This window comes from Vidua macroura, chromosome Z (genome assembly GCF_024509145.1).
Source record: "Vidua macroura isolate BioBank_ID:100142 chromosome Z, ASM2450914v1, whole genome shotgun sequence".
NCBI classification, from domain to species: Eukaryota; Metazoa; Chordata; class Aves; order Passeriformes; family Viduidae; genus Vidua; species Vidua macroura.
This window is the reverse complement of record NC_071611.1, coordinates 63,016,772-63,041,825: the sequence shown is the minus strand read 5'-3', so window position 1 is coordinate 63,041,825 and position 25,054 is coordinate 63,016,772. Positions and strand designations below refer to the sequence as shown.

Sequence of the window (25,054 nt, the reverse complement as noted above, 5' to 3'; positions counted from 1 at the left end):
GTTACTGGGACATGGTTGGATAGCTCACGTGACTGAAATGTTGTCATAGACAGCTATGTACTTTTAGAAAGGACTGGTGAGAACAAGTGAAGTGGTGGATTTGCTCGTTAAGTGAGAGAGCAACTAGAATACATTGAGCTCTGCCCAGGGACAATGATCTGAGAGGTTATGGTAAGAATTAAGGGGCAGGCTAATATGGGTTACACTGTGTGGATGTTTGCTATAGGCCACCTGATCAGGACGAGGAAGTTGATTGGCTTTCTATGAACAGCTGGCAATAACCTCATGGTCACAGGCCCTATTTCTCCTGAGGAGCTTCAACCACACTGATATTTGCTGGAGGGACAGCATGGCTTGGAACACACAGTCCTGGAAGTTACTGCAGATCATTGAAATAACTTTTTGGTGCAGATCCACCTTTGGTGGAGGAGCCAAAGAGGAGAGGTATGGTGCTGGACCTTGTACTAACAAACCAGGAGGAACTGGTTGATGATGTAAAGATTGGGAGTAGCCTTGTCTATAAGTGACCATGAGATGGTGGAACTTAGGATCCTGTGTGGAGGAAGCAAAGCAGTACTAGGACTAGCACCCTCCAGAGAGGCCAACTTTGGCTTTTTCAAAGACCTACTTAGAGGAATCCCATGGAATAGAGCTCTGGGAGAGAAGGGGGTCCAGAAGAGCTGATCAGTATTTAAATGTCACTTCCTCTAGGTTCAAGACCAGTGTATACCCTTGATTAAACAATCAGGCAAAGGTGGCAGGATACCTGCATGGATCAGGAAGCTCCTAGGAAGCAAATGCAAGAAAGAAATTTATGGCATGTAGAAAAGGGAATAGACCATGTGGGAGGACTATAGGAACATTGTCAGAGTATGCAGGGATGTAAGGAAGAAGACCAAGACCCACCTGGAATTGAGTCTGCCTTGGCAGAGGGGTTGTAGTACATGATTTCCAGAGGTCTCTTCCAACCCTAACAATTCTATCATCCTGTGAAAACATCCCATAAACCATAATCACCTGGAAACTGACATCTTCACAGTATACAGATGGTGTTAAAGATTTTTTCCACTGTAAACAATGATTTTGTGAATGTAACTGTGAAAGACAGGAACTTGAACACTGCAGATGATTGCTTCAAAACACTTCAATAAAATACTGAAGTAATTTGTAATTGGAGAGTATATCTCGGTGTTTGTGTAGGCATCTGTGGCTTACAAGAACAGTACTATTTTAGAACATTTAAAAACAAGTTATGCAGGTTTGGAGGCATCACCTGTCGTCATTATTCATTGCACTTCCAGTACCTGGCAGCAAATCAAAATGCTATGAAGTTCTATTTTTCTTCCAAGTCAGAAACATGTCAGGTTACTGAATTATATTACTATAATTTCGTAATTTACAGCCTACTTTTTATTTAGATAGAGGCCTCCAGCACCAAAGCAGTGACTGAGGTTTTTGGTTTGACAAGAGAAAATACTCTCCCTTCCTCTCTGGAGAATTAGACTGGAGATGCACAAGGAATTGGGAGGGAAATAGGTGGGATAACTGACCTCAGCTGACACAAAGAATATTCCAGATCTGTTGGAACCCAGGGTGCAGGGAATATTTCTCTTCCTGTCCTGAGTAGTCCTGATCCCCAGAACACTGCTTTTAACCTTCATCCATGGAGAAAGCTTCTAAGACTTTTGGATGAATTGGAATCTACGAGTGTGTGAAATAGGAGTATAGTTTATCACAAGGTGAAAAGCTTAAGAATTTGGGGTTTTTAATATGGAGGTAGATAAGATGGAGGATTTTGGGCATTTTCTGATCTTCTTCATCTACTTCTCCTTCTTCATCTACTCCATTTTCTGCAGTGTTGGGGGCACAGATGGTTAGAAAGAGCCACAATTCAGATGTTGTGTGAACAGACAAACAATTAGTTATTGGTAGAAATAAAATACATTCTAAGAGTTAATTTGACTAAATTGTTTTAAAAGACCTTAAACCTGTGTGTCTTCTGATTTTTGGTGCCTTTCTCTTTGTGTGCTAAGTCTAGTATGTAGACAGCATATTGAACTGTTGATAAGAGAAAAAATAAACAGCAACCTGAAGACCGAAAAAACCAAAAATCCCGTTTGTCTCTCAATTCTGGCACAGAACTTTTAGGGGATCTCTCTATCAGGGGATACCACGGAGGGGTTTTCACCTAAGCCATATGACTTCATGCTCCATATATAAAGCTGGAAGAAGAAGAAGGAAGTGGAGGACATTCAGAATGATGGTATTTGTCTTCCCAAGTCACTGTTAGGCATGACGGAGTCCTGCTTTCCTGGACATGGGGAACAACAGGCAGTCCTTGGGAAGTGGTGAATGGATTCCTTGTTTTGCTTTGCCTGTGTGTTGTTATTGCTTTATCTGTTAAAAGGCAGAATTAACATTCTTGCAGGACTTCTAGTATAGCCTCTTATTGGTAAAGTTTTCCATGGGCCTTTTTGGACTTGGCATGTAGCCAGTTTTCCATTAAGAAAACCTAAGTAATAGGAATTATGGGATATATTAGATCATATGAGTATATGCTTTGACACTATTTCTTAAACTGAGAATATACTTAAGCTGTAAATAATATTAGAGCACTCTAGATGTCTTGCCCAATAGCTCAAGGCCTGGCCTTTGCTGGACCATCTCAGATCAGGACATTGACTCTGAAGCTGGGCATGAGATGAGTGGAGGAAGTATAGTGTGGATACAGTGGGTGAGTAAAACAAAGCAGCAATTGTGAAATCTGGTGATACGTCCTCACGATTTTTCATAGAGACTTAAAATAACTTCATTAAATGCAGTGTGGGTAGAAAGAGAATCATAGTTGATTTAACAGTTGCCTCATGAGAAGATTTTCTCCTGTTAATGTATTCTCAGCATAGGGTGTGTATGAGTTAGCATTTTCTATCCAGTCTGAAAAACCCATATAATTTTTTTTCTCAGATACTTTAATTATCACATCTTAGATAACTATATAGCAAAATTACGGAGAAAAATAATGGAATTTATGGAAAACCATTGGAAACAGAGATCTTTTTTTTTGTTTGTTTTCTGGAACATCTTTAATGTAGGACACTGCTTGGTTATTTGCTATCCTGTCTACTCTAAAATAATGAACTGATTTAAAAACAAGTTCTATTTAAGTTACCTTTTATCCTGTATTTGAAATGGCTTGCAGATTTTTATACAGAAGGAAAAATATTTAAAGAAATTATTAAAATAAGTACCATTCCCTTATAATTTCTTTCTTCTTTTTATCTGCTGGTTGGGTTCAAGAATAACCTGCAAAGTAATGCACTTTTTTCACTTTCATTCAATAAACTTCACTAAAACTAACACTCAATAAAGTGTTTCTGTCAATAGGAGCAATGCAGGAGAAGAATATGAAATAATGAAGCAGTTGCAGAAAAGTGTTAAGACTGTTACTCTTCTTCAATCTTAGTTGCAGCTAGAAAATTGGCTAGAAGACATTTGGCCAAGATATGAGATAATTAATGATTTTCTGATCTATTTACAGTGAAGATGAGAATTCAGAAGGTTGTAGAGGCTTAGAAGGTGATATTATAGAGCTGAGAGTTTACAGATGTGAATGATTTAACATGAGTGACTACTGAGATACTACTGAATTAATGTTGACAGGGAAACAAAACAAGGCACAAAATGCAGTCTCCCCATTGTGTGGAGTTCTATAGTTTGAAGATAAAAATGGAACATGCTGGGGTGTAGCTTCCTGATGATTCTTCTTCTGTTAGGTGAGATATAAATGGAAGAAAGTAACCAATGTAATGCAGTGATTTGATTTGTTGGGCATCAAAGTCAATAACTCTATGGTACTACTTAATGAGTATAATATCAGGTAAGTGTGGGTATATGTATATATGCACTAAAATTTTTTTGTGCATAAGTTAAATTTGCACTTCAGTTTTTCTCAGATTTTTAAGACTACTGTAATACATTTTTGATGTACAGGTTTATGGTTTTATTTGCATGTTCTTGTTCTAGTAAAGTGATCTCCAAAATCTTGATGTAAGCTTACATACTTTTGACATTCAAATTTTTCAATCTTAACTTTCTTAACTGCAGATGAAGAAAAGACTACTGAATAGCAACTTAAAATGTTGTGTTTGAGTATTGTTTGACTGACAAAAAATGCTGATGATTTAAGCTACATGGCAATAGCATTTCAGTGATTCACATCACTTTTTATAGATACAATTTTAATTCAGGCATGAGATTTCTGAGGCCTATCAGAAGGCAGTCCTCCTCTGATGGATCTTATTTCTTTATTTTTCATTTCAGATGTTTGTTTTCAGAGAAGTTATTATTCATTCCCTAATATATAGGGGAAAAAGGTTAAATTTTTAAAGGAGGGAATAGAAATAAGCATTAAGAATGTGAAAGGTAAAAATGCTTACAATATTTTCCGAATTCTGTAGTACATTTTATTGTTAGTATTGAAAGCATCATAAAAGCTTACCTAGTTGTAATCTATGACATATTTTCTTGCCAGACATCTGACATTCTTTTTGGATAGTACTCTAAAATATATGTCATCTCAGTGATAGCTTTGTAATGACTTTTATTTCCTAAGAGGAGATTACTGCCATGTAATAAATTAAGATTTCACTAATGCATAATAGCAATGAGGGATGTTCACTTCTAACTGCTGAGATGACTGCTGTTTCTTAGTACTCTGCAGAATGAAATCTAGGCTATGGTCTATCATTCCATACAAGATTTAGTCAAGTAGACTCTTTTTCTTCACATGTAGACTGAGGCATCTGTTTATGTAACTTTCTGCAGAACTGGCCATTTGTTTAAAGGAGATGCAAAATATCTGCAGTGGCCTAAGATCCCCCATAACTTCAATATTCTAGGATGTTTATTTATATGTTACCTGCTTTCATCCATACAAAATAAAATTATGGATTAATTCAGGGTACTTTATTTGTCCACTGTGTGTACTTTCCATCTTTAAGTGTTAAACTCCTGTTACTGTAAATCTAAGGGACAGTGATTGTCGAAGTGGTTTTTTTCCCTTTCTTAGAAATGTTGGAATTTTTTTAAAAATCAGAATGAAATGACTGCACAGTGGGTATTGTGATGCATACTAATATCAAGGCACAAAGCTGGCATAGTTTAGAATGTACATAATAATAGGAAGCAAGAAAAATATATCAGCTCTTCTGGAAATGTGTTACGCTACATGGAACTTATGAGTGCACATAGTATGCATTGATTTGAAATAAGAAATTTTAACAACATATTACTGTTAAAACAAAAGTGCCAAAATAGTAGTAGTATGAGTAATTCTTGCAAAGAATTACTCTATGCTTTCGTTTTTCCCTGCATGATACTATTTCAATATTTATATTTGAAGATGAAGTCGAAATTCGATCCTTGGCTGATAGATTTTATAGACTCCAACCTACTTTTTTTAAGTGAGTCTTCATGTTGTGAGTTACAAGATCAAACTAAAATGTTTCCCTTAACAGCTCCTATTGATCATTAATTGTATTCCAAATGAAAGAGTAGAAAACAAAAGCAGTTTATAGAGTGGCATTTGGGAAACCAATGGGTTTCTTGCCTGTGAGCACTGCAGTCTAAGACTCCTGTTTCTTGTAACAGACTCCTGCAAATTTTCTGGATTTTGGCAGTACCTTTCCTGCCATTCCTCTTCTGTACTATAAGTAGCCTTAATACAGACAATTCAGATTGGTTCTGTGAGGCTTGTTTGCCTTTGAGAACTATTTTGGTCAGGACATGATGCAAACCTATTTATTGGTTGACTGTCACTGGAAATAGATATATTTCCAGTGTACTTAAATGTACTTATGAATTATATTATATATACAGTCTTTCTCTGCTTAGTCACTTAGGTTATAAAGGTTACTTTAATGAAAAGTACAGAAAGTAATGAACAAATCACTGCAACGTGTATTAACATTTTTAATGGATAGTACAAAATCTTGGTTTGCTACTATGAAAAGCACTGATTTCTGGATGTCCAGAAAATGTTCATAGTAAAAAAAAAAAAAAAAAAAAAAAAAAAAAAAAAAAAAACCATGCAAACAAACCCAAAAAGTAGTACAAACTTTTGTAGAATGCTATTCATTCTACATTCATACTGTAATTTTGTAAGTTCTGTAAAGTATGCCTAGGCATTTTGCAAATACAAAAAAAAAACAAAAAAAAAACAAAAAAAAAAAGAACTTTTTTGCCAAGCTAAGTGACAATGGATGCTATTAATTACCTCTTTTTTCTTTCTTTTTTTTCTTCTTTAGCCCAGTTTTATGCTATAAAATGTAAGCCTTGTGAGTGACAGCCTGAAAAGCTTGAGGTGGAGCAGCAATTAGTGATAGGATGTTAAAAGTGTAGCAGAAGCAAATGTAGACCTATGCCAAACTGTCCACTTCATTTTGGTCTAATGAAAGGCTGAAATGGGTCATTAAGATTGCTTATTGTTGTTGTCATCTGTCCATCAAAATATTTTCATCTCTTTCCCATCACCACAACTTTGAAATAAACTCAGCTTTCCCATCTAAGAAAATTCCAATGTTATTTGGAATAGAGACAAAATATCTCCGCCTTGATTTTTCTTTTTAGTCTCACTAATGGCTGTATCTAGATGTCTAGAATTGTGTCTTCTTTGGAAAGCATTTAGACAACTGTTGCCTCTGTTGTACGAGGTGCTGTTTATATTGACTGCAAGGTGCATATATTGATTTTGACTGCCAGGACTGTTACCATGTGCTTTTCCAAGTGTATTTCAACAGCTACTAAGACAGGTGATTTTTGCATGGCTGGCCAGTAAAAGCTTTAGGTAAAACAAGAATTTAAGTTTCACTTGAACTTTTCTTGTCTTTTTTCTTCATACATTGGGAGTAACTCTCCATAGAAATGACTTTTTGTGTGAGTAGAAAAAGGAACGGGAAAATAATTTTAATTTTTAAATAATAAAAAAATTATAGGAAATAAAATGTGCCCCTTTTATGTCTTTCGGAGTAGAGAAATGGTAATACTGCTATGGGTTTGGTCAAATTAACATTAGTGAAGCATTAGTAACTGACTGTTACTGTGAGTTGGTATAGCTTATATAAAATATTAGCAGTTCCAGTATATGTTTTGTGTAAGATTATTTTACCAAAAGAATCAAATAAAAACATAATTTAAGAAGCATATTCCAATTTTTATTGAATTCTTTTTTACAATAAAACATGTCCACAGCATGCATTAGTGGATTTGGCTAAAGAAGTCACAATTCTTTAAAGTGTTTCTGGCACCTTATAGTTTCTTGTTCTGCATTCTTTGAGAAAAAACCCCTGCTATTCTCTCACATTTCTTAGCAGTGTCAGTTTTCATGTGGGGGCAAATGCTTTCTGTGAGAAAGCTAAATGCAATTAGGATGTAACTGATTTAGTCACATTCTTGAATTCACAATCTTGGTCCTGCTGCATTATTTTATGAAGGACTATTGCATGAAGACAGGCGCATTTACATACTGAAAAACACTGTAAGAGAGCTTTTAGGAAGGGCATGAAGTGATAGAATAAGGGGTTTGAAGTGACAAAGAATACATTTAGATTAGATACTAGGAACAAGTTCTTGACTGAGGGTGGTGAGGCACTGTAACAGGCTGCCCAGAGAAGTTGTGGTTGCTTCATCCCTCTGAGTAACTGGATGTAGTGAAGAGTGTTTCTGTCTTTATATATAGAAGAACTATATCTATCTATCTGTCTGTTTGTGTCTTCCCTATAATACCATTCTCCCTCTTAATTTCTTGTGCCAGTTTAAATCAAATCAATCTCATTTTGTACAAAGCGGGCTAAAGGTTGGGGGTGAAAATAGTGCAAGCAAGAAGGCGTGATGCTGTTACTTAATGACAGAGTGGCATGTCTTTCAGAAGGAAGCCTTGACTTCCAGTCTCCTCTTCCAGAACAGAAATTTAAAGTAAGCTGGAGGAAACAACTAAAAACAGAGAGAAGGGGCCAGTCTGTGGGCAACTGCTTTCCCTCCCCTGCACAGCTTCTGCAGAAGGAGCTGGCACTGGTGGTCCTCTTGACTGGTCTTCGGGGCAGGATCTGTGGGGTAGAGCTGTGGGACTGGAGCTCCTTGTGCAGACCCTGTGGATGAACCAATATGTCTCTCTTTGTTGGTGATGGTGTTAAGAAAGGCAGTTCCTGTCATTGCAGCCACATGCTGCACTTTTCAAATGATTCTGTGAAAGCCAAAGGCTCAGTGAGTTCTGACACTGTCAGGTGTGTTGGGAGGGGTGTAGCTGGGTTTGGGTTGCAGAGGCAGGACACAGTTTTCAGGGCAAGTGAGAAGGTCTGTGCTTTTATCTTTACTTCAGAAGAGGAGCAGTAGTAGGAACGAGGAGGAGGTACTCTTCAAGGTAGATGGCAAATCTGGAGAATTTGGAGGGCCCCTCATCAGGCTGCAATGCACTTTAGTGTGCAAGGTCTAAATTCAGCCTTTGTGCCAAAGGAAATTCCTATGTGTTGTAACTTAAGTCTTATTTTGTGTAGTAATAACTGCTGATTGTAGCAAGAATTCTGCTGTGTTTCATCTATTTCTTAAGCAAAATCTTCTATTTGCAAGTGCAAATTTAAGCTTGCGGTGTTACCACAAAACAAACTACCTGTGCTGGCCCTTTGATATATTCTTTTTTGCTAAATTAGTTGACTAATTAGAGCATGAAGGGAGATGAAGGCTAGGGAAGAAAGTTTTCTTTCTAAATAAAACTTAAGATCTTGTCAAGAAAAATGCAAATACTTGTAGTTGCATGCATTTTAAAAGACTTATTAAAAATTATTACTAGTGCAATAAGCTTTGGACCCATTTAAGCAAAAAGCTGTCTTTTTTCTGAGTTTTGTCGTTCTTTGTTTGTGCAAATTGTATGCCTTCATACCTAAAAGAACAAAGTTAATATGTGCTCCTGAAATACGGGATGTTAAAATTACCCTTTTCCAAGGTGCTTTATATCACCAGAGGAGATGAAAAGGATTTGCAATCTCCTCTTCCTGGAAAATCTGTGGTGTTCCAGTAAATGAAAGCATGTTGTACTTTGCAATTACTATGCTTTGAAAAACACTTAAGCAACTATTTGATATAGTTGATATTTGCTGAAGTCTGCCATCAATATTTGTATTTATAAAGATGTCCTAAATCCAGCACAGATTTGTGAAGAAGCCTGGGGAAAGCTTATTCATAAAAGTATTTTTCATTAATAGAAAAAGGAGCTCTCCTTCAGGTTTCCAGACTGGGAAACAGCTATAGTAGCAAATCAAAGCTTTGCTTAGACTGCTCAGTTATTGGAACCTCTTGGGTCCAGTCTTTCTCCAGAGCTCAGAATAAATTCTGCAGTCTGAATATTTTAAAGAAATTATTATGGAAATTGATACCCTGACACCTTCCTCCAGCCACAACCCAACCCCCCCCCACCAAAATAACCCCCCAAAAATCCCCTCCTAACAACAAACACACAAAACCCCCTACACTGAAACAATTACCCAAACAAATAAACAAAAAAAAAAAAAAACACAGACAAACACAGAGAAATTCTTTAAAAATAAATTGTATGCAAGCTACTAAAATGAGAAAATGCCCACTCCCTTCTTCAGGAATAAGACTTTGTATAGAAAACAGGTTTTAATTGTGGATTAGTTTTATGGTTTTGCACATACATTGTTCCCATTGTCCCTAAAACTTGAAATGTGATAGATGAAAGATTAACAATTCTGATTCTGGTGCTTTTAAAAACAATTAAATGTTTTTTTAAACAATTAGCACATATAGATTTCAAAAATCATTTTAGCACTTAAAAACTCCTGAGAATGTTTACATCAATTCCAGAAGTACGTGCCTGATACCATAAAAACCAGTCCTATGTGGCACATTTTTGCAATCTGTATAACACAGGTGACTGTAGCAAGACATTTAATGATTAGTATTAACCTATTTGTTAATATTAGCATGTCATTGTTAATATCTTCCTCACAGGAAACTTAATGTCCTGCAGCTCCGCAGGCAGAAGAGCTGAATGTCAGAGAGGTGTCCTTAGAATTTACAAACCCATACTGCACCTCTTGTACTTCCTTCGAAAGAGATAAATTACCACATCCAAAGGAATAGCCTCACCTATCTCCTTCCTTACCTCTATGCAATACAGTGCTGTCTATAATGGCCTTCCATGGTCAAAATTGCACTCAAAATTACATGGAATGTTGCACTTTAATACAAAGATGAAGATCTAGTATCAGATTGATTCATGAATTTTGTATTACTTCAAACAATTTTTTGGCCCTTTTTGTTTAGTGGCTGTGTCCCTGCTTTCATCCTCTTTATTGTGGTTATGAAAGGTGAGTCATGAAGGTTAACTGAAATGTTTTTTGGTGGTCATGTCCTTAATGTATTGAAGAAGACAGCTTTAGAATAAGGGTCAAAGTTTAACACTCTATAAAGTCAAGGGATGTGAAGATGCACTTTAGGTGAATGAGATATTTCTGCTGTCTGAGGTGTTTGTTAAAACAATTGTGTTTCCAGAACTGATTAAAATTTATAAACAGTATCTGTGGTAAGCACATGTGAACATGTGTCTGTGGTGAACACAGGTGAAATGTGTTCTACAAGATGATATACACAATTCTATAAACCTACTCAAACTCCTCTACTTTTAGTTGCTTTAGTATTAATTACGGCTATTTTAGTGTAGCATAGACTTCTCTTTTTTTCAGTATGACATTTTTTGTAGAAGTGTCATCTGTTTTTTCACTCTCTGGGCCTTCTTACTTCTCTCTTAATTTAAGATTCTGTTATAGGCAAATATCTGTCATAACACTTTAAGTTGGCATTTTAAATGTACCCTCAGCCATAATATTTGTTAATAGTATTTTTAAATAGTGGAAAAGAGACCTGCACAAACACAGAAACTGCATGTTGTGCCTGTGGAGGTAGTAAACAATGCATTTTTGGTGGTTAAAATAAGAGTTAAAATAAGTGTGAACCAGTTCGTGTTCTCAGGAGTCTGCTTACACCAAATTGGTGTCTTCAGCAAGTACATTGCATCAACACTGCAAATGTAAACCAAGATAATTCTCTTCTTCACACAACATTTTGTTAAAGTCCACTTGCACTTAGTAAGATAACAGCCATTAAGAAAACTTGACTGTTATAAATAGAGGTGAATAATTTGTTCAGCCTTTCAAGAGTCAATCAGAAATTTATTGATTTCAGCAAGCAATGGCAAGCAAACAGCGCTGGGTGCAGCCGGGGAGTCTCCGCTCCACCTACGGCTCACCCCGTTTCCCCCTTCCCGCAGTCTTTTTATACTCTCTTTCTTCCGTGTCTGCTGTATCTCTGGGTGTACTCTGCGCTTGCGCCCTCTGTTGCTAGGGGGTCGTCTTCTACTCTCTGGTGGTCATTTGACGAAGGCTTCTCTCTTCTTCCTTGGTGAAAGTCCACGGCCCTGTAATGGTCTTTTCCATATAAGGTTAAATGTTATATGCACCTAAGTTCTAATTACACAACCAGCTTAAGTAATCAACATACTAGCTAGTTTCTGTCTGGCAGTTTTCTGTTATCTACACAAGGCTTCTCCTTTGGCTCCCTGTTATCTTACACAAGGCTTCTCCTTTGATTTTCTGTTATCTACACAAGTCTTCTCCTTTCTGTCTTGATGAACAAAGAGTCTTCTCTAACTTATCACAAAGCCATGTAAGTTCCAGTAATCTTAAAACCAAAAAGGCATAGAACTGCTCAGTCTTTTTCCTTTTCTTGAAAACGGAGTAATTCTGCAGTAATTCTTCTGAAAGTCAGATCTAATTTGTTTCATGATGACTTGAATTTATTATGTTTTTTTTTATTTTTGAAAAAGATAATATTTGGGATTTCTGAGAGTGTGGGTAACTTGCTTTATGCAAGTGCATATAGAAAGCAGCTTCATGTTTGTCGAGTCATACACAGTATGGCTTGATGTGCCTTTGAGAGTAATGGGTTGCTTCACAGAGAAAGACTGAAATGTCCAAGGAATGGTTACAACTTTTATGAGCATTGCAGCATAAATGCAAAGTATATATATAAGCTTATTTTGAAAAATTCAGTATTTATGCGCATCTTGGTATCTTGGACATTATCTTCTCTTAAGGGGTGGAGAGGATGGTAGCTCTAGATACCAACTGCAGTGCTGCCATATGAGCGCAGGCAGAACTGGAAAGCAAAACAATGCATCGAGGAAAGGTAGCTAAGGTCAGCATATACTTTATTTACTATGACATTTCAAATCAATAAAAAATCACAGGATGGATGAGGTTTGCAGGGACTTCTGGAGACAGACCAATCAAACCTCTTGCTCTGAGCAAGATTGCTCAGGACAATGTCAGAGCAGTTTTCAGGTGTCTTCAGGGACACTCCCTGGGCAACCTATTCCACCAGTGTTTGGCCAGGGTAAAGTAGCTCATTCTTGGTACTAAAATTGGCCAGGTAGAAACCTAGGTTCTTCTAACACAGTTTTGAGTGTTAGAAATCAGGCGTTCATCCTCTCAGTGACCAGCATCTTGCTGGTTACTCAGAGGATCCTTCCTGTAATCAAGTGCCCTGAATGTCAGGTAAACAGAGCTTTTATCATAAACAGTGATTACATATTCATCATCTATCACTGATTACCTAATGTATTTGTATTACTGTATTTTACATACCACACCCCTGTCAAAGTCCTTATATATTGAAGACCTTCAAAGAAGGTCTTATATGGTCCTTCTCAGGTCTTCTTTGAAGGTCTTCAATGTTCGGTGTCCTTTTTAGGTGGCTTTTCCTCAACCCCAGCTTTTGAGTTAGCACAGTATTGTTGTTTTGCATAACTTCTGCTTTGTCAGCCTTGCAGAGCTGAGCTGGCATCCTGCTTGCATTCTGCACAACTCCTGTTTGCCTAAGTTACATTCTTTATCTATTTCTCCAAGGCTGTGCTGTTCTCTTTGACTGTCCTTATGAGAGTAAAATGCAGTTCTATTCCACTGTTCTTATCAAGCCTCCCCTTCTCTTGAGACTAAATTCCTTAAGGGAGCTGGTCTATTAATATCTGTATTTCATTTTATAGTGTAAGACATTACAACAGCTGAATCACAATGCAAACTAAAACACACAAAGCAATTATTATGGTGACAATTACAAACATGTTTTAACCAAGTCCAGCTGGGTAGCCATGAAGTAAGTGTGATCCAGATTTCTTCAGATCCCCGGGAGATGTCATCTTGAGCTGTGCATTGTCAAATTTGTGTTTCTTTCCAGATTTCCTGGACATCTGTAGACACTCTACCATTTTGATCAATGTATACAGAACAACTGATGTTAATGACAGTGCGTACTTCTTGTGATGCCAAGAGAAAGTCTAGTGCATTTGTTTTTGTAAAGTGACTTGTGACAAGCTCTTAACTTCTTTCTGCAATGCAATAATGACATCTATTGTATGTTTTTCTCTATATATTTTATGGTAGCAGAAAAGTCCTCTATTGTCTTTTCTAATTCACTTACTCCTAGCCAGGCTAAAAACACCATACAAAGTGATAAAATTTAATCGGTCACTCAGTTATAGCATTTAAGGTGCATTTTGTACACTCCAAATAGCTTCTTATGCATAGTCCTGAGGGCTCCTGGTCTTTATCAATTATTGTTATGTTAGGGACTAAGGCTTCAAAAGTACAAATGCCTTTCCGGCCTAGGGGCAACAATTTATGGGTTTTATTCCCACATATCCAATACCATCCTGTTCCATTTGGTATCAGCCAAGGATGATTTACTTTGTTCCATATGAAGTGTTTGAGTACATTGTGTGTGATTTCCAACAGAAGTTCCGATTTCATCAGTACAATCTAGTGTCCTGTTCTTTTGTGGGGGTTACATCTTCGCACATGTGTTTGTCTGCTTCTTGGTAAAAGGAAGTGTTCACCCAGTAACTAGTATTAATTTCTTCTGGAACTGGAATTGCTGTAAATGCTTAAATGGTTTCATCATAAAAACTGTTACACAGCCCCATAGAAACAGGTTGAGGCAATATATTCCTAAGGATAAAAAGAAGGGTAAAAGTAAGAAAATTACTTCTTTCAGTCCTTGAAAAACTTAAGAGTCTAAATCCCTGTGCTGGCAATTCGTTGTTTGTAGGTGACCCATTGTGTTTGTAAGAAATAGCTGATAAACCCAGAAGGATTTGGCATGATTGCAGTAGTTGCTTTTCACAAAAGAGAACATAAGAGAGTTTTTTAATTTGTGATAAAACAAGGGAGGATAATGACATGGGAGAAAAGTGGAGAGAGCAATGTGTAGCAGAACTGACAAGGAAACTGTGGTTTCTTTTTTGAAAAATGGGTTTGTAATCTTAGTGGAGAAATGGAGAACTTGTTTTTATTTTCTTTTTTTGCTGTACTTTTGCTGTACTCTCTTAGGCTCTGCAAATGCTGCAGAAGTAAAATTTTATATTAGATTTAAATGTATAAATGTCAGCAAACTCTTGCTCCAAAATCAGGATATGGAGGCAGATGGAAAGCGGAGCAACTTGATGGAAACTCTTCTGTTTGCTTTTTTTTGCTGTCAGACATTCTTTGTCCCTCTTTCACTGCTGTGGAACCAGTGTGCATTTTGGCCAGCATTTTATGTGTGGCAGCAAAGGTTAATATGCTAGAGCTTCAAGTTATGACTCTGAAATAACAAAAATAAACCAGATATTGAAATGCCTTCATTTTGTGTCTTCCTTCATGCTTTAGCTTTAGTATTACTTTAAAAAGAAGAAAGGGTTTAGTAGGAAGAAAGATATAAAACTAGTTTCTTGTTGAAATGGTATAGCACTTGCCACATGTTCTGAGATATTTCCATTATGCATTTTTTTTTGCAGAGGACCCATAATCACATAATAAAATATTAATAGCACTACTTTTAAAAGATTTAGCTCCCTAGCATGAGCATATGTAAATACAGTGTTCAAAGTGTGTAACAGATGAAGTTCTTGTATGTACTAGGAATGTATAATTGATTGAATTTTATAGTCTTAAAATTAAATGTGGTGTTCCAAACGTGCTGTAACTGGATCCTACTTAGAGAGATGCGTTAAAAACTTTTTTGCAAAAGCTTGTATATACTAAGAAATATAATTACTCTACTTTGTCTTTTGGACAGAAATACTCCAGAGGGCTGGAGAGTTTCTTGCATTCTGACTTCCTTTATTGTATTTTCTTAGGAGACATTTTATACAAATAACTAAGAATATTTACCCTGGCATATTGAACTACAGATGCATTTAATGTCTTTATGATTATTTCCCTGCCACAGCTTCCCCCAAAAGTCTGTGGAAAAAACCCACATAGCTTGCAAAGTAGTGCACAAAATCTTAATTTATGTATGTTTATTCAATGCATATGTTATAACTATTGAATCAACACAGGATTTGAGGATACTGGTAATAACTAGTCCAAAAATACTCTAAGGTCTAACTTTGTGGTTTTTTTACTTATTTTGCTTTAGTGGGACAGGACTAGATATGAATGTAATTACAACTGTAGTTCTTAAAATCATCAAGTAATTTGGGTTGGAAAGGACCTTAAAGATTATCAGTTTCCAAGCCCTTTGTACCAAAGAATTATTTTTTCAACCAGTTTGGTTTTTTAGTTGTTTTGGGGTTTTTTGGTGGTTTTTGGTTTGTTTGTTTTGTTTTGTTTTGTTTTTAAAGGAATCTTGGTAATTGTCATACTGATGAAACTCTCATACTGAGCTACTACCCAACATCAAGGGGCAGATTCCTTGATGTTGGGTCGTAGCTCTGAGGTGCAGGAGAGGGATGTGGCCTTTTCTTAGTTCAGTAGGATGATGTTATATACATATACCTTACATGAAACTTTTAGTAACATTAGTTATTGCATTTTTTTTCCTCCCCAGAGAACAAATTCATTTGGAACTAGTAATGCAGATTTGCCCTCTGGGGACCCTGGAATGTACCAGTTGGATGTTACTCTAAGGAGAGGACAGAATCTAGCTGCACGGGACCGTGGAGGTAACTGAGCTGGTGAACACTGCCTTGATAATTGGGAGATTGCATGTTCATTGGGTAAATTTATATGTGGGTATTAAAATTAAAATGCCCTGGGGAACATAACTAGTGACTGACCACAAGCTGGATGTGACACCATGCAATCACATGCTCTTGGCCCAGCCATCCAGACAGTTCTTAACCCAGTGATGAGTGCACCTGCCTAAACCATGGGCTGCCAGATTCTCCAGGAAAATGCAGTGGGAGACAGTAACAAAGGCTTTGCTGAAATCAGGGTACACAACCTTTCCATCATCCACCAGGCAGGTCACTTTGTTGTGAAACAAGATCATGTTGGTCAAACAGGACCTGCCTGTCTTAAACCACTGTTGGCTGGGCCTCATCTGTTAATTGTCCTGTATGTGCTGTATGATCACACTCAAGAGAATCTGCTTCATAACCTGCCAAGGTGCTAAGGTTAGGCTGACAGGCCTGTAGTTTCCTGGATCCACTATCCAGCCTTTCTTATGAATGGGCAGCATATTGGCTAATCCCCAGTCATCTGGGACTTGATGATAAATAATTTATGGAGGGCAGCTTGGCAAGCTCTTCCACCAGCTCCCTTGGTACTCCTGGGTAAATCCCATCTGGTCCCATAGACGTACAACTGTCCAAATGGCTTACAAGTCACTAATTCCTCTTGCATAACAGGATATTTATTCTGCTCCCCACCCCGTCTACCAGCTCAAGGGCTGGTTTCACTGAGAATAACTGGTCTTACTGTTACAGACTAAGGCAAAGAAGGCATTAAGTACCTCAGCCTTTTTCTCATCCTTGGTCACAGTGTTTCCCCCTGCATTCACAAAACAATGGAGGTTTTACTTGGCCCTCCTTTTGTTGTTAATATATTTATAAAAACACTTTTTATTTTCTTTCACAGCAGTGGACAGATTGAGCTTTTTTCTTTCTAATTTTCTCTTTTCTTTATCTAATGACATCCTTTTAGTCTTCCTTAGTTGCCTGCCCTTTCTTCCAAAGGTCATAAACCCCCCTTTTTTTCCCCAGAGATCCAGCAAAAGTTTCCTGTTGACAAAGCTTCCTGACAACTCATCTCTCAGCACGTAGGGACATTTCAATTCTGCATCTATAAGATTTTCTTCTTAAACTATGTCCAGCCTTCCTGGACCCCTTTATTTCCCAGCAGACTCTCTGAACCAATTCCAGAACAGGCCGAAGTCCACCCTTCAGAGGTCCAAGGCAGAGGTTTTATTCCTTACTTCACCATTCCTTACTTCACCAAGAATTTAAAACTCTATCACTATGCCCAAGATGGGCATTCTGACTGCCACATCTCTCACCAATCCCTTCTCTATTTGCAAATAGCAGGTCTAGTGGAATCTCAGCCCTGGTAGGCTCCCTTGCCAGCTGTGACAGGGAATTCCACACACTCCAAGAATCACCTAGACTGCCTCCTCTCTGCTGTGTTGAGTTTCCAACAGACATCCAGCCTGCTGGACATCCATCCAAAATCTGCTACAAGATCAAGAACTGGCAATTGTGAAATGTCAGCCAGCCACCTTTACAATGCTTCATTCACCTCTTCATCGCGGTTGACTCCCCTGAATCTTGAACACTCAAACTTACCATCACTATCCTCAAGCTGTATACAGCTGAAGCACTCCATAATGTACAGAGCCACCCTATCACCTCTTCTTCCTTGCCTGACCCTTCTGAAGAGTTTCTAAACATCCACTCCAGTCAAACAAGTCATTCTACCATGTTTCTGTAATGATGACTTGTCTCACAGCTTTTCTACTGCAGTTTGTTCGTCTAGGAACAGTTCCTCCTGTTTGTTATCCCTACTGGGGTCATCTGCTTTAGCTGTGTTACCAATTTCAACCCTGACACTGGCGTGCTGCCTCCAGGCTCATCTTTAGTGAGCGTGGTCTTATCCCCTTCTCCCTTCAAACCTAGTTGACAGCACTTTCAGTCAACCCTTCCAACTCACAAGCTAGAACCGTTTTTTCTCTTTTAGATGTTCCAAGGCTGTCAGCAAAAGACTGATTTTTCCCTCTCTTTTCTGCCAAACCAATGCCACTCCCACCTTAACCACGCAGAAGTTCCTGGTACAGTCAAGGGACACTTCACTGCCAAACTGTCTACATGAAGTCAAAACCTAAGAGAATTCCTGAGGTTGTAGAGTAGTCCCAAGGAGCAGGGGGGTGGGCACACCATAACATAGTGTCCATATTAAAAATATTCTTCATATTACACAGAATTAATTTAAATACCTGATATTTGACTTCAAAATCATCACCACTGCTTGAAAAACCAAGGAACAAGTTAGTTGTGCTAGACAACACATTTTTATGCCACTGAAATTCTGCCCCAGGAATTACAGGTGTGAATGAATGTAACACAAGAGACCACCGTTTTCCACTGCTGTAGTTTTTTTGAAACAAGGAGACATTAACTTCAGGAAAAGAGTACTGACATCTTGTGGCTGGATGAAATAATGCAAAGAATGCTGCTCATAACCCTTCTAATTTATGTTTAGAAGAGCATGTTACAGTTTTAAGAAAAGCTATTTCTTTTGGATGTATTTTCCAGTGGATACAAATGCAGAGTTCTAAAATCTGCTGGTCTCTTGAAAAGCCCTAAAAGTTAAAGGAAAAAAAGAAAGAAGTCTTGTCTTATAATTTTGCTGCTGTTAATGAAGATGTAGTTGTTACTGAAGCTAGAGTTGCTGTTTATTTTAAGATAGTCTTTGATCAATTAGTCTCACATGCAGTCCTGGATGACTGCAAGTGTCTGTGCCCTCCCACCCTGAGACTCCTCGTCTTACAGGTTGTTCAGTCCTTGTGATGCTCCTACATACATGTCCCATGCATATGGCATTCATATGCCACATTTAACATTTTTCGTACACCCATCAGGGTTGTTTTTCTGATCACACTTAATTGTTAATCAGTTGTTTCAAGAGGCTTTGTCCAGTGCTCTCTGGTGAGTAGCTGATTGTTGCAGAAGGCATGTTGAGGACTTTGTGGACAGACTTTAATTTTCTCATCATGAGTGCTGTAGGAAGTGAGTCTATATGGAAAAGAAAAACTTGGACAAAAAAATGTCATTGAAGACTTACACTGGTAGTGTCAGTGGAGTATGTATCTTTTCAAAGGCACAAAATAATTAGTTTAATATTTGATAGGAGTAATTTTAACTTTATAATCTAATTTTTATTGTTGCATTAAGATAATATACTAGCCCTAGTATGGACATAATTCTGTTAACTAAAACAAATACTGCCAGTATTTCATGTGTGACTTTGAGAATGGATTGCAAACAACAGAAAGTGATGCAAACACACATTTGACATTAATGGAGTCAACTAACTGAGTATTGACACCCTGAAAAGTAATAGATTGTGACAATAAAGAATTCTTTTCATCTGATGCTGTTTTGAATTTGACTATCTATAGAAATTATATTTAGTTCTGTTTGAAGTAATTTAGTTTCCATTTCCATTCTGTATTACGAACATAGAATTAACACCATATATGTGTCTTTATCAGGAACAAGTGATCCATATGTCAAATTCAAACTTGGAGGAAAAGAAGTATTTAGAAGTAAAACAGTACACAAGAACCTCAATCCTGTGTGGGAAGAAAAAGCTTACATTCTTATAGATAACCTAAGAGAACCATTGTATATAAAGGTAAGACACTAGCGTATGTATATCTGATAAGTTAGAACAGAAGAATTATTGGAAGAATTCAAGTTTTGTGATCTTCTGTATACAGGAAAATCTACTGTGCAATAGTAAAGACTAAAGACTATTTAGAGTGAAAATTATTTAAGTTTTGTCTGTAGAATGATGATGTCAGCATTTTAAAAAATGGCAAATACAGGCATTTTTGTTTACTTCAGGTCATAAATGTTTTATATTTCTTTAGTGTGATTTTAGCAGAAGAACAGAGAAAGCAATAGCTGCTCCTGGATTACTTGCTATTCTTTCTTCAGACTTAGGAAGTAATAACACATCTCAAGTAATACCTTCTGATGTACTGGCCAGATTCATGTCTGGATGTCAGTAAATTTATCAAGGTATTCTCTCTTTTATGTAGCAAATTAAGAGGCAGAATTCTCCTAGTAAAGCATTAATTGTCATTGTTTCCTTACACATACCCCTTCAGTTTTAATCTTAGATTGTAATGTTTCTAACCCTTGAAAGTTGCATAGCCTTCAAAATGTACAATTATATTATTTCAAATACTGATGCAAGTGTTATAATAAAAGTGGAAGCACTTTTCATAACCATATCCTGCCCTCTTGCTTCCATTTTGCAGGATTCATAAAGGAATTAATGTATAAGAAATCAGTGATTCTGCTTAACTTTAATTATTGTTTTGATCTTCCTTCTTACAGTGCCTATGTTTTTAAAAATATTTCATTAGTTTTTGTAAAATTGCTGTCGTTCACATGCGTAGTCTAGTAGTAGTATACACCAGTGTCTCTATATGATGCAGTCTGATTTATAAACAAGCAGTTTCAGACTTGTTTGTCTGGCCAGGAAGTTTCAGGTTACTTTCTGGTAGTCCTGATTCAACAAGTGAGAGACACTTGCTCTGGAAGAAGAGTTTCAAGAATGATTCATAGTCAGAAAAGCTCTAAAGAAAGAAATATTTCTAGTACTAAAAAATGTTCTTGTGCATCATAGGTATTTGATTATGACTTTGGACTTCAAGATGACTTCATTGGTTCAGCATTTTTGGATCTCACATCATTGGAATTAAACAGGTATGGCACAAACAAGCCTATGGAATATTTATATATTTTTATCTGCTAATACCATGTTTGTGGAGTTGTAAGTAAAGCATCATGCTAGAAAATATAGAAACCTACACAACATAAAACTAAATAAAGAAAATCACTTATGTTTAAGTAATTATTGTATGGTGAATGTTAATTTATTAGCTGATTTTGCACATTTTCACAGTGTTTATGGAGAGGTTCGCTTTACAACTACTTTAATCTTGTTTTCATATTAGCTTCATTCACATACCCCCTAATGTTTGATTTTTTTTCTGTTTTTTAACCCATTAATGTTACATTTTTTATTTAATTACTTCAGTACATGTAATACAGTACTTGATGCAGAGTAAAAGTATTTAGTATTTTCATGAGCATTCAGCAGAAATACTTATAAGTAGAAATAGGGCAAATTTGTGTCACTTTTTTCTAAGTTGCTTCATATTAATTCAGATGCCTTCAATTCTTATGATTGAGAAATTTCATTATCTGAGTCTGAAATCCAAGTAAATGCATAGATTTTGTCTTCTAGGCAAACAGATGTTAGCTTGAGTCTGAAGGATCCTCATTACCCTGACCATGATATGGGAAGCATATTCCTGTCAGTTCTGTTGGCTCCAGGAGACCAGCGAGAAGCGGTAATTTTAAGTATTTCAATAAATGCCATCACTCCTCTGATTGATCTCTGGTTGGATGACAAAAAGCACAAGAGTAAACCTCAGATTATAAGATTAATTTGACTTTTCTACTACTTAAGATAACATTGAGCAATGTTTCTGGTATAGTATAGCATATTTCACCTGAGCTGAATCCTCCCTTATATAGTTAGTATGAAGGGATTCAGATGGGTCAGGTAATGTCAGTTGTAGGTGAATAGTGCTGATTAATATGGAGAAACATCAGTAAACCATTAGTTGAAGAATTTTGGACCTAGTCTGCTATTTGTAGATAAGAATATTTGAATCCTATTCCATATGAAAAATAAAGTTGGAAAAGGTAGTGTTTCTGCTTTTTGGCAATTAATGTTAAAGGATTATTTGATACTTTTCAATTTTTTGAATTTATATGTCAAATACAAAATGGTATAATTTTCTAAGTTTATTGTAATTCCTTCATCAGTCTTACTTTTCCGAGCTGCATAGTTGTAAGTGAAAACTCTTTCTATTATAATTGCCTTGGTCTGAAAAGGCAGGTGTCTGCTAAGGAAGGTAGGAGTCTCCCTTGAAATGAAAAATGCAAACACCCTCCCTCTGAATAATTATAATTTTGAAATTAAGGGGCTCTGAGGCAAAGATATGGGAGTAGGAATAGCAGTTCTTTATTAGGGAAAAAAAATAAAAGAAAATATAAAAATAAAAATGCCGTAATACAAAACAACACTGACAGAGTCAGGATATGACCTGACACCCTCTTGGTCAGAGTGTTTGTAGCAGTCTGATTAAATGTTGGCTGCAGTCCTCCTGGAGTGACAGGTGTGGTTCTGTTGAAGCAGTGATCCTGAAGAAGGGTGTAGTTTTCCTCTGAAGGCCCAGTGGTGATGTAGATGGGCCTGGTCTTCCTCTGGGAATCCAGTGGAAAAGAAAGCTGCTCCTCTGGGAATCCAGTGGGAAAAGGCTGCCTGTGGTGTTCCAAATGTCAGATTATATCTAGGTAGGGATGCTTGGGTCCTCCCTCTGAGTGGAGGATCTCACAATGGGATGATGTAATTTTATCAGTCATGCAGTGAGACTCAATGGCCCATTAATAGAAGATATTTCCCAGAGGGAGGATGGGTCATGGAAGAGATGAAGAAAACTGCCCCACCTGATTTTAACAGGTGGCCTAATTAACAGAAGATAACTGCCCCACCTCTAACAGATGGCAATAGGATACACATCCCTGGCCACATCTTGCATTTTCCAACCTTAGACAATAATTTACTAGCATTTGTGACTTTTGACAAGCGGTTGAAGTAGAACTAGGGCACAAATAGAAGAGATGATTCACACTATGAGAGGCTGTAAAATAATAATCTGGATTCCTTTGGCCTCAGCTAGGCTGTAGAGAAGCATTTGGACCTTGCAGCTAAATTTTGCTTTAAACATGCTGTTTCCAAACTAAAGGAAAAAACACCACTAAGCAATGGAACTTTTGGAAGCAGGACAGTGTTTTGTTGGATTTTTTTTATGCCAGTTTTTTTCCCACACTGTGAGCCACCACTGTGCAGCCACAAAACTCAGTTTACTCATAGACTTCATCCAGGCACTCGAACACAGAGACACATACACTCAACCCTCCCCTGCACCTTCAAAACAGCCAGATTTCCAGAATCTTCCAGGAAGAAGACTGTTCTTCATGCCCAGAACTCATCCAGGAGGTATTGGGGCATATATCAGAACAGCCAGGGTGTATAACCCCCCACCTCTGATGGACCAGGACTGTATATCACAACCATGGGCCACGATCACCCACACATCCCAGAAGCCACAGGTGGTGGTATCTTTCTGTCTCTTCTGCTATCTCTTTTTCTTTCTTTTTCTCTTCTGAATCTTCCATTCTTAAGATGATCATGCACTCTAAGACAGCTAGATATGCCTTTTCCAATGTTACACTTTTTTTTTCCCCAGTTATGATTTTAAAGCACTTATTCTAATAATTTTTTTTTTTTGTTATGCTGCTTATTTAATGTAGTTTTGGTTTAATATGCCCCTAAGGATCCATTAACAATGAACCTATTTGCCCTGCCTCAGGGGCAGGTTGCAGCAGAGGCCAAGAAAAAGCATTACTTTGATGAAAATGTCCATGGATATGTCAGCTGCATGGTTTTTGCAAGACCATATATGTTTCTGTATGCTGCAGTGTGAGACATCCTGTTGCGTACCTGCAGATTACTGGCAGATTCTACTAGTGTTCTTTTTACACTTTTCTCCCAGGTAGTATTAAATAGCCTAGTATGCCAGTTACTGGAACTAGGCGTCTAGTATGTAGTACTAAAAAGATGTAGAATTTTGGAAATTATTTTATCCTCTGTTAATTTTCCTCATGATGTTCTGTTACCACTTAATAAAAATAATAGAATATGGTGGCAATGTGCATCTAGCTTGTATAAGGAGTATATTTTCTTTTTTTTTTTTCAGTTATATGTTTTCCCATACAGCTCAGAATTCCATCTTGTAAATTTACACCACAAGAGTCTTTGCTACTTCAATTAAGAGATTAATTTAATTTTGGATTTTTTTTTTCATTTGGGTAAGACCAGTCAGGTCTGAGTCAGGTGGTACATGTTTTTCCAAGTTGCTTTGACACTATCCTGCCATAATCCTAAATCATGCAACACAAAACCACTGTATTTTTATGTGGTATACCATTATGTGGACAGCACAGATTTCCTTTCTTCATCATACAGAGAGAGTAGCTACTGTGTTGCTTCCTGTTGTCTGCTATTATACCAAGTGTTCCATAAGATTAGAGGTGAGAAAATGAAATTAAGACGCTACAGTGTAACATGTTTTTCATATGGGTGTTCATAAATTAGCAGCTAAGTGTAGAAAGTATTGTGAGACTGTAGAATTGCTGGTTACCAAATTTTTGGTTATCTGACGGACTGGTTATAAAAGGATGAAGAACTGGGTTTATGTTATTACACATTTTTTAATTTAACTCAAGTCACCAAATTTTCTTCCCATTTAAACTATTATATAGAACTTCAGTCTGAAAATGCCCAAGATTCCAATTAAGAAACAGATACCTAATCTGAAGCTTAATATTTATTGAAAACCAGTCTTCCCAAGATATGAATCACAGAGCAGTTCTGGTGAAGTTGCAATAAAATCAGAGAATTTGTGTCACAATGCAGGGAAGATGACCTACAAAATTAATATGTAATTGCTGTATGTTTAATGTATTAAGTCTTTAGTAAGATTCAATTAGCTTTGTTCAGTTGCTGCATGTATGTATTTCTTTATTAGCTTTTATTTACTCTCGAAGGAGCAGGTATATTACAAAATCTATGACTCTAGTTGAACTGTCATCTTTGGCTAGTTTTGAAAGGTTTTGTAATAATGAGGATATTTTTATTGAAATGAAAGGGATTGAAGTCAATATATTTTCAAATGTTATGTTAGAGGATTAAGACTAATTCTTGTCTACTGTATGTGCAACATATAAAGCAGCGCTAAAAGCAACTCCCACATTCCCTATCTGTGTAGCACACTGTTTGAATGACTGATGCTCCCTCTC

At 37.0% G+C, this 25,054-nt stretch overlaps 1 protein-coding gene across 1 annotated transcript in view; it reads left to right on the top strand.

Moving 5' to 3' along the window:
• Positions 1-25,054, top strand: part of MCTP1 (multiple C2 and transmembrane domain containing 1) — a 219,220-nt gene that overhangs the window by 38,238 nt on the left and 155,928 nt on the right. The window contains exons 2-5 of the mRNA XM_054002904.1: positions 15,940-16,054; positions 19,600-19,742; positions 20,745-20,824; positions 21,369-21,474. Of these exons, the coding sequence (XP_053858879.1) occupies positions 15,940-16,054; positions 19,600-19,742; positions 20,745-20,824; positions 21,369-21,474 (444 nt within the window). The remainder of the gene's footprint in view (positions 1-15,939; positions 16,055-19,599; positions 19,743-20,744; positions 20,825-21,368; positions 21,475-25,054) is intronic.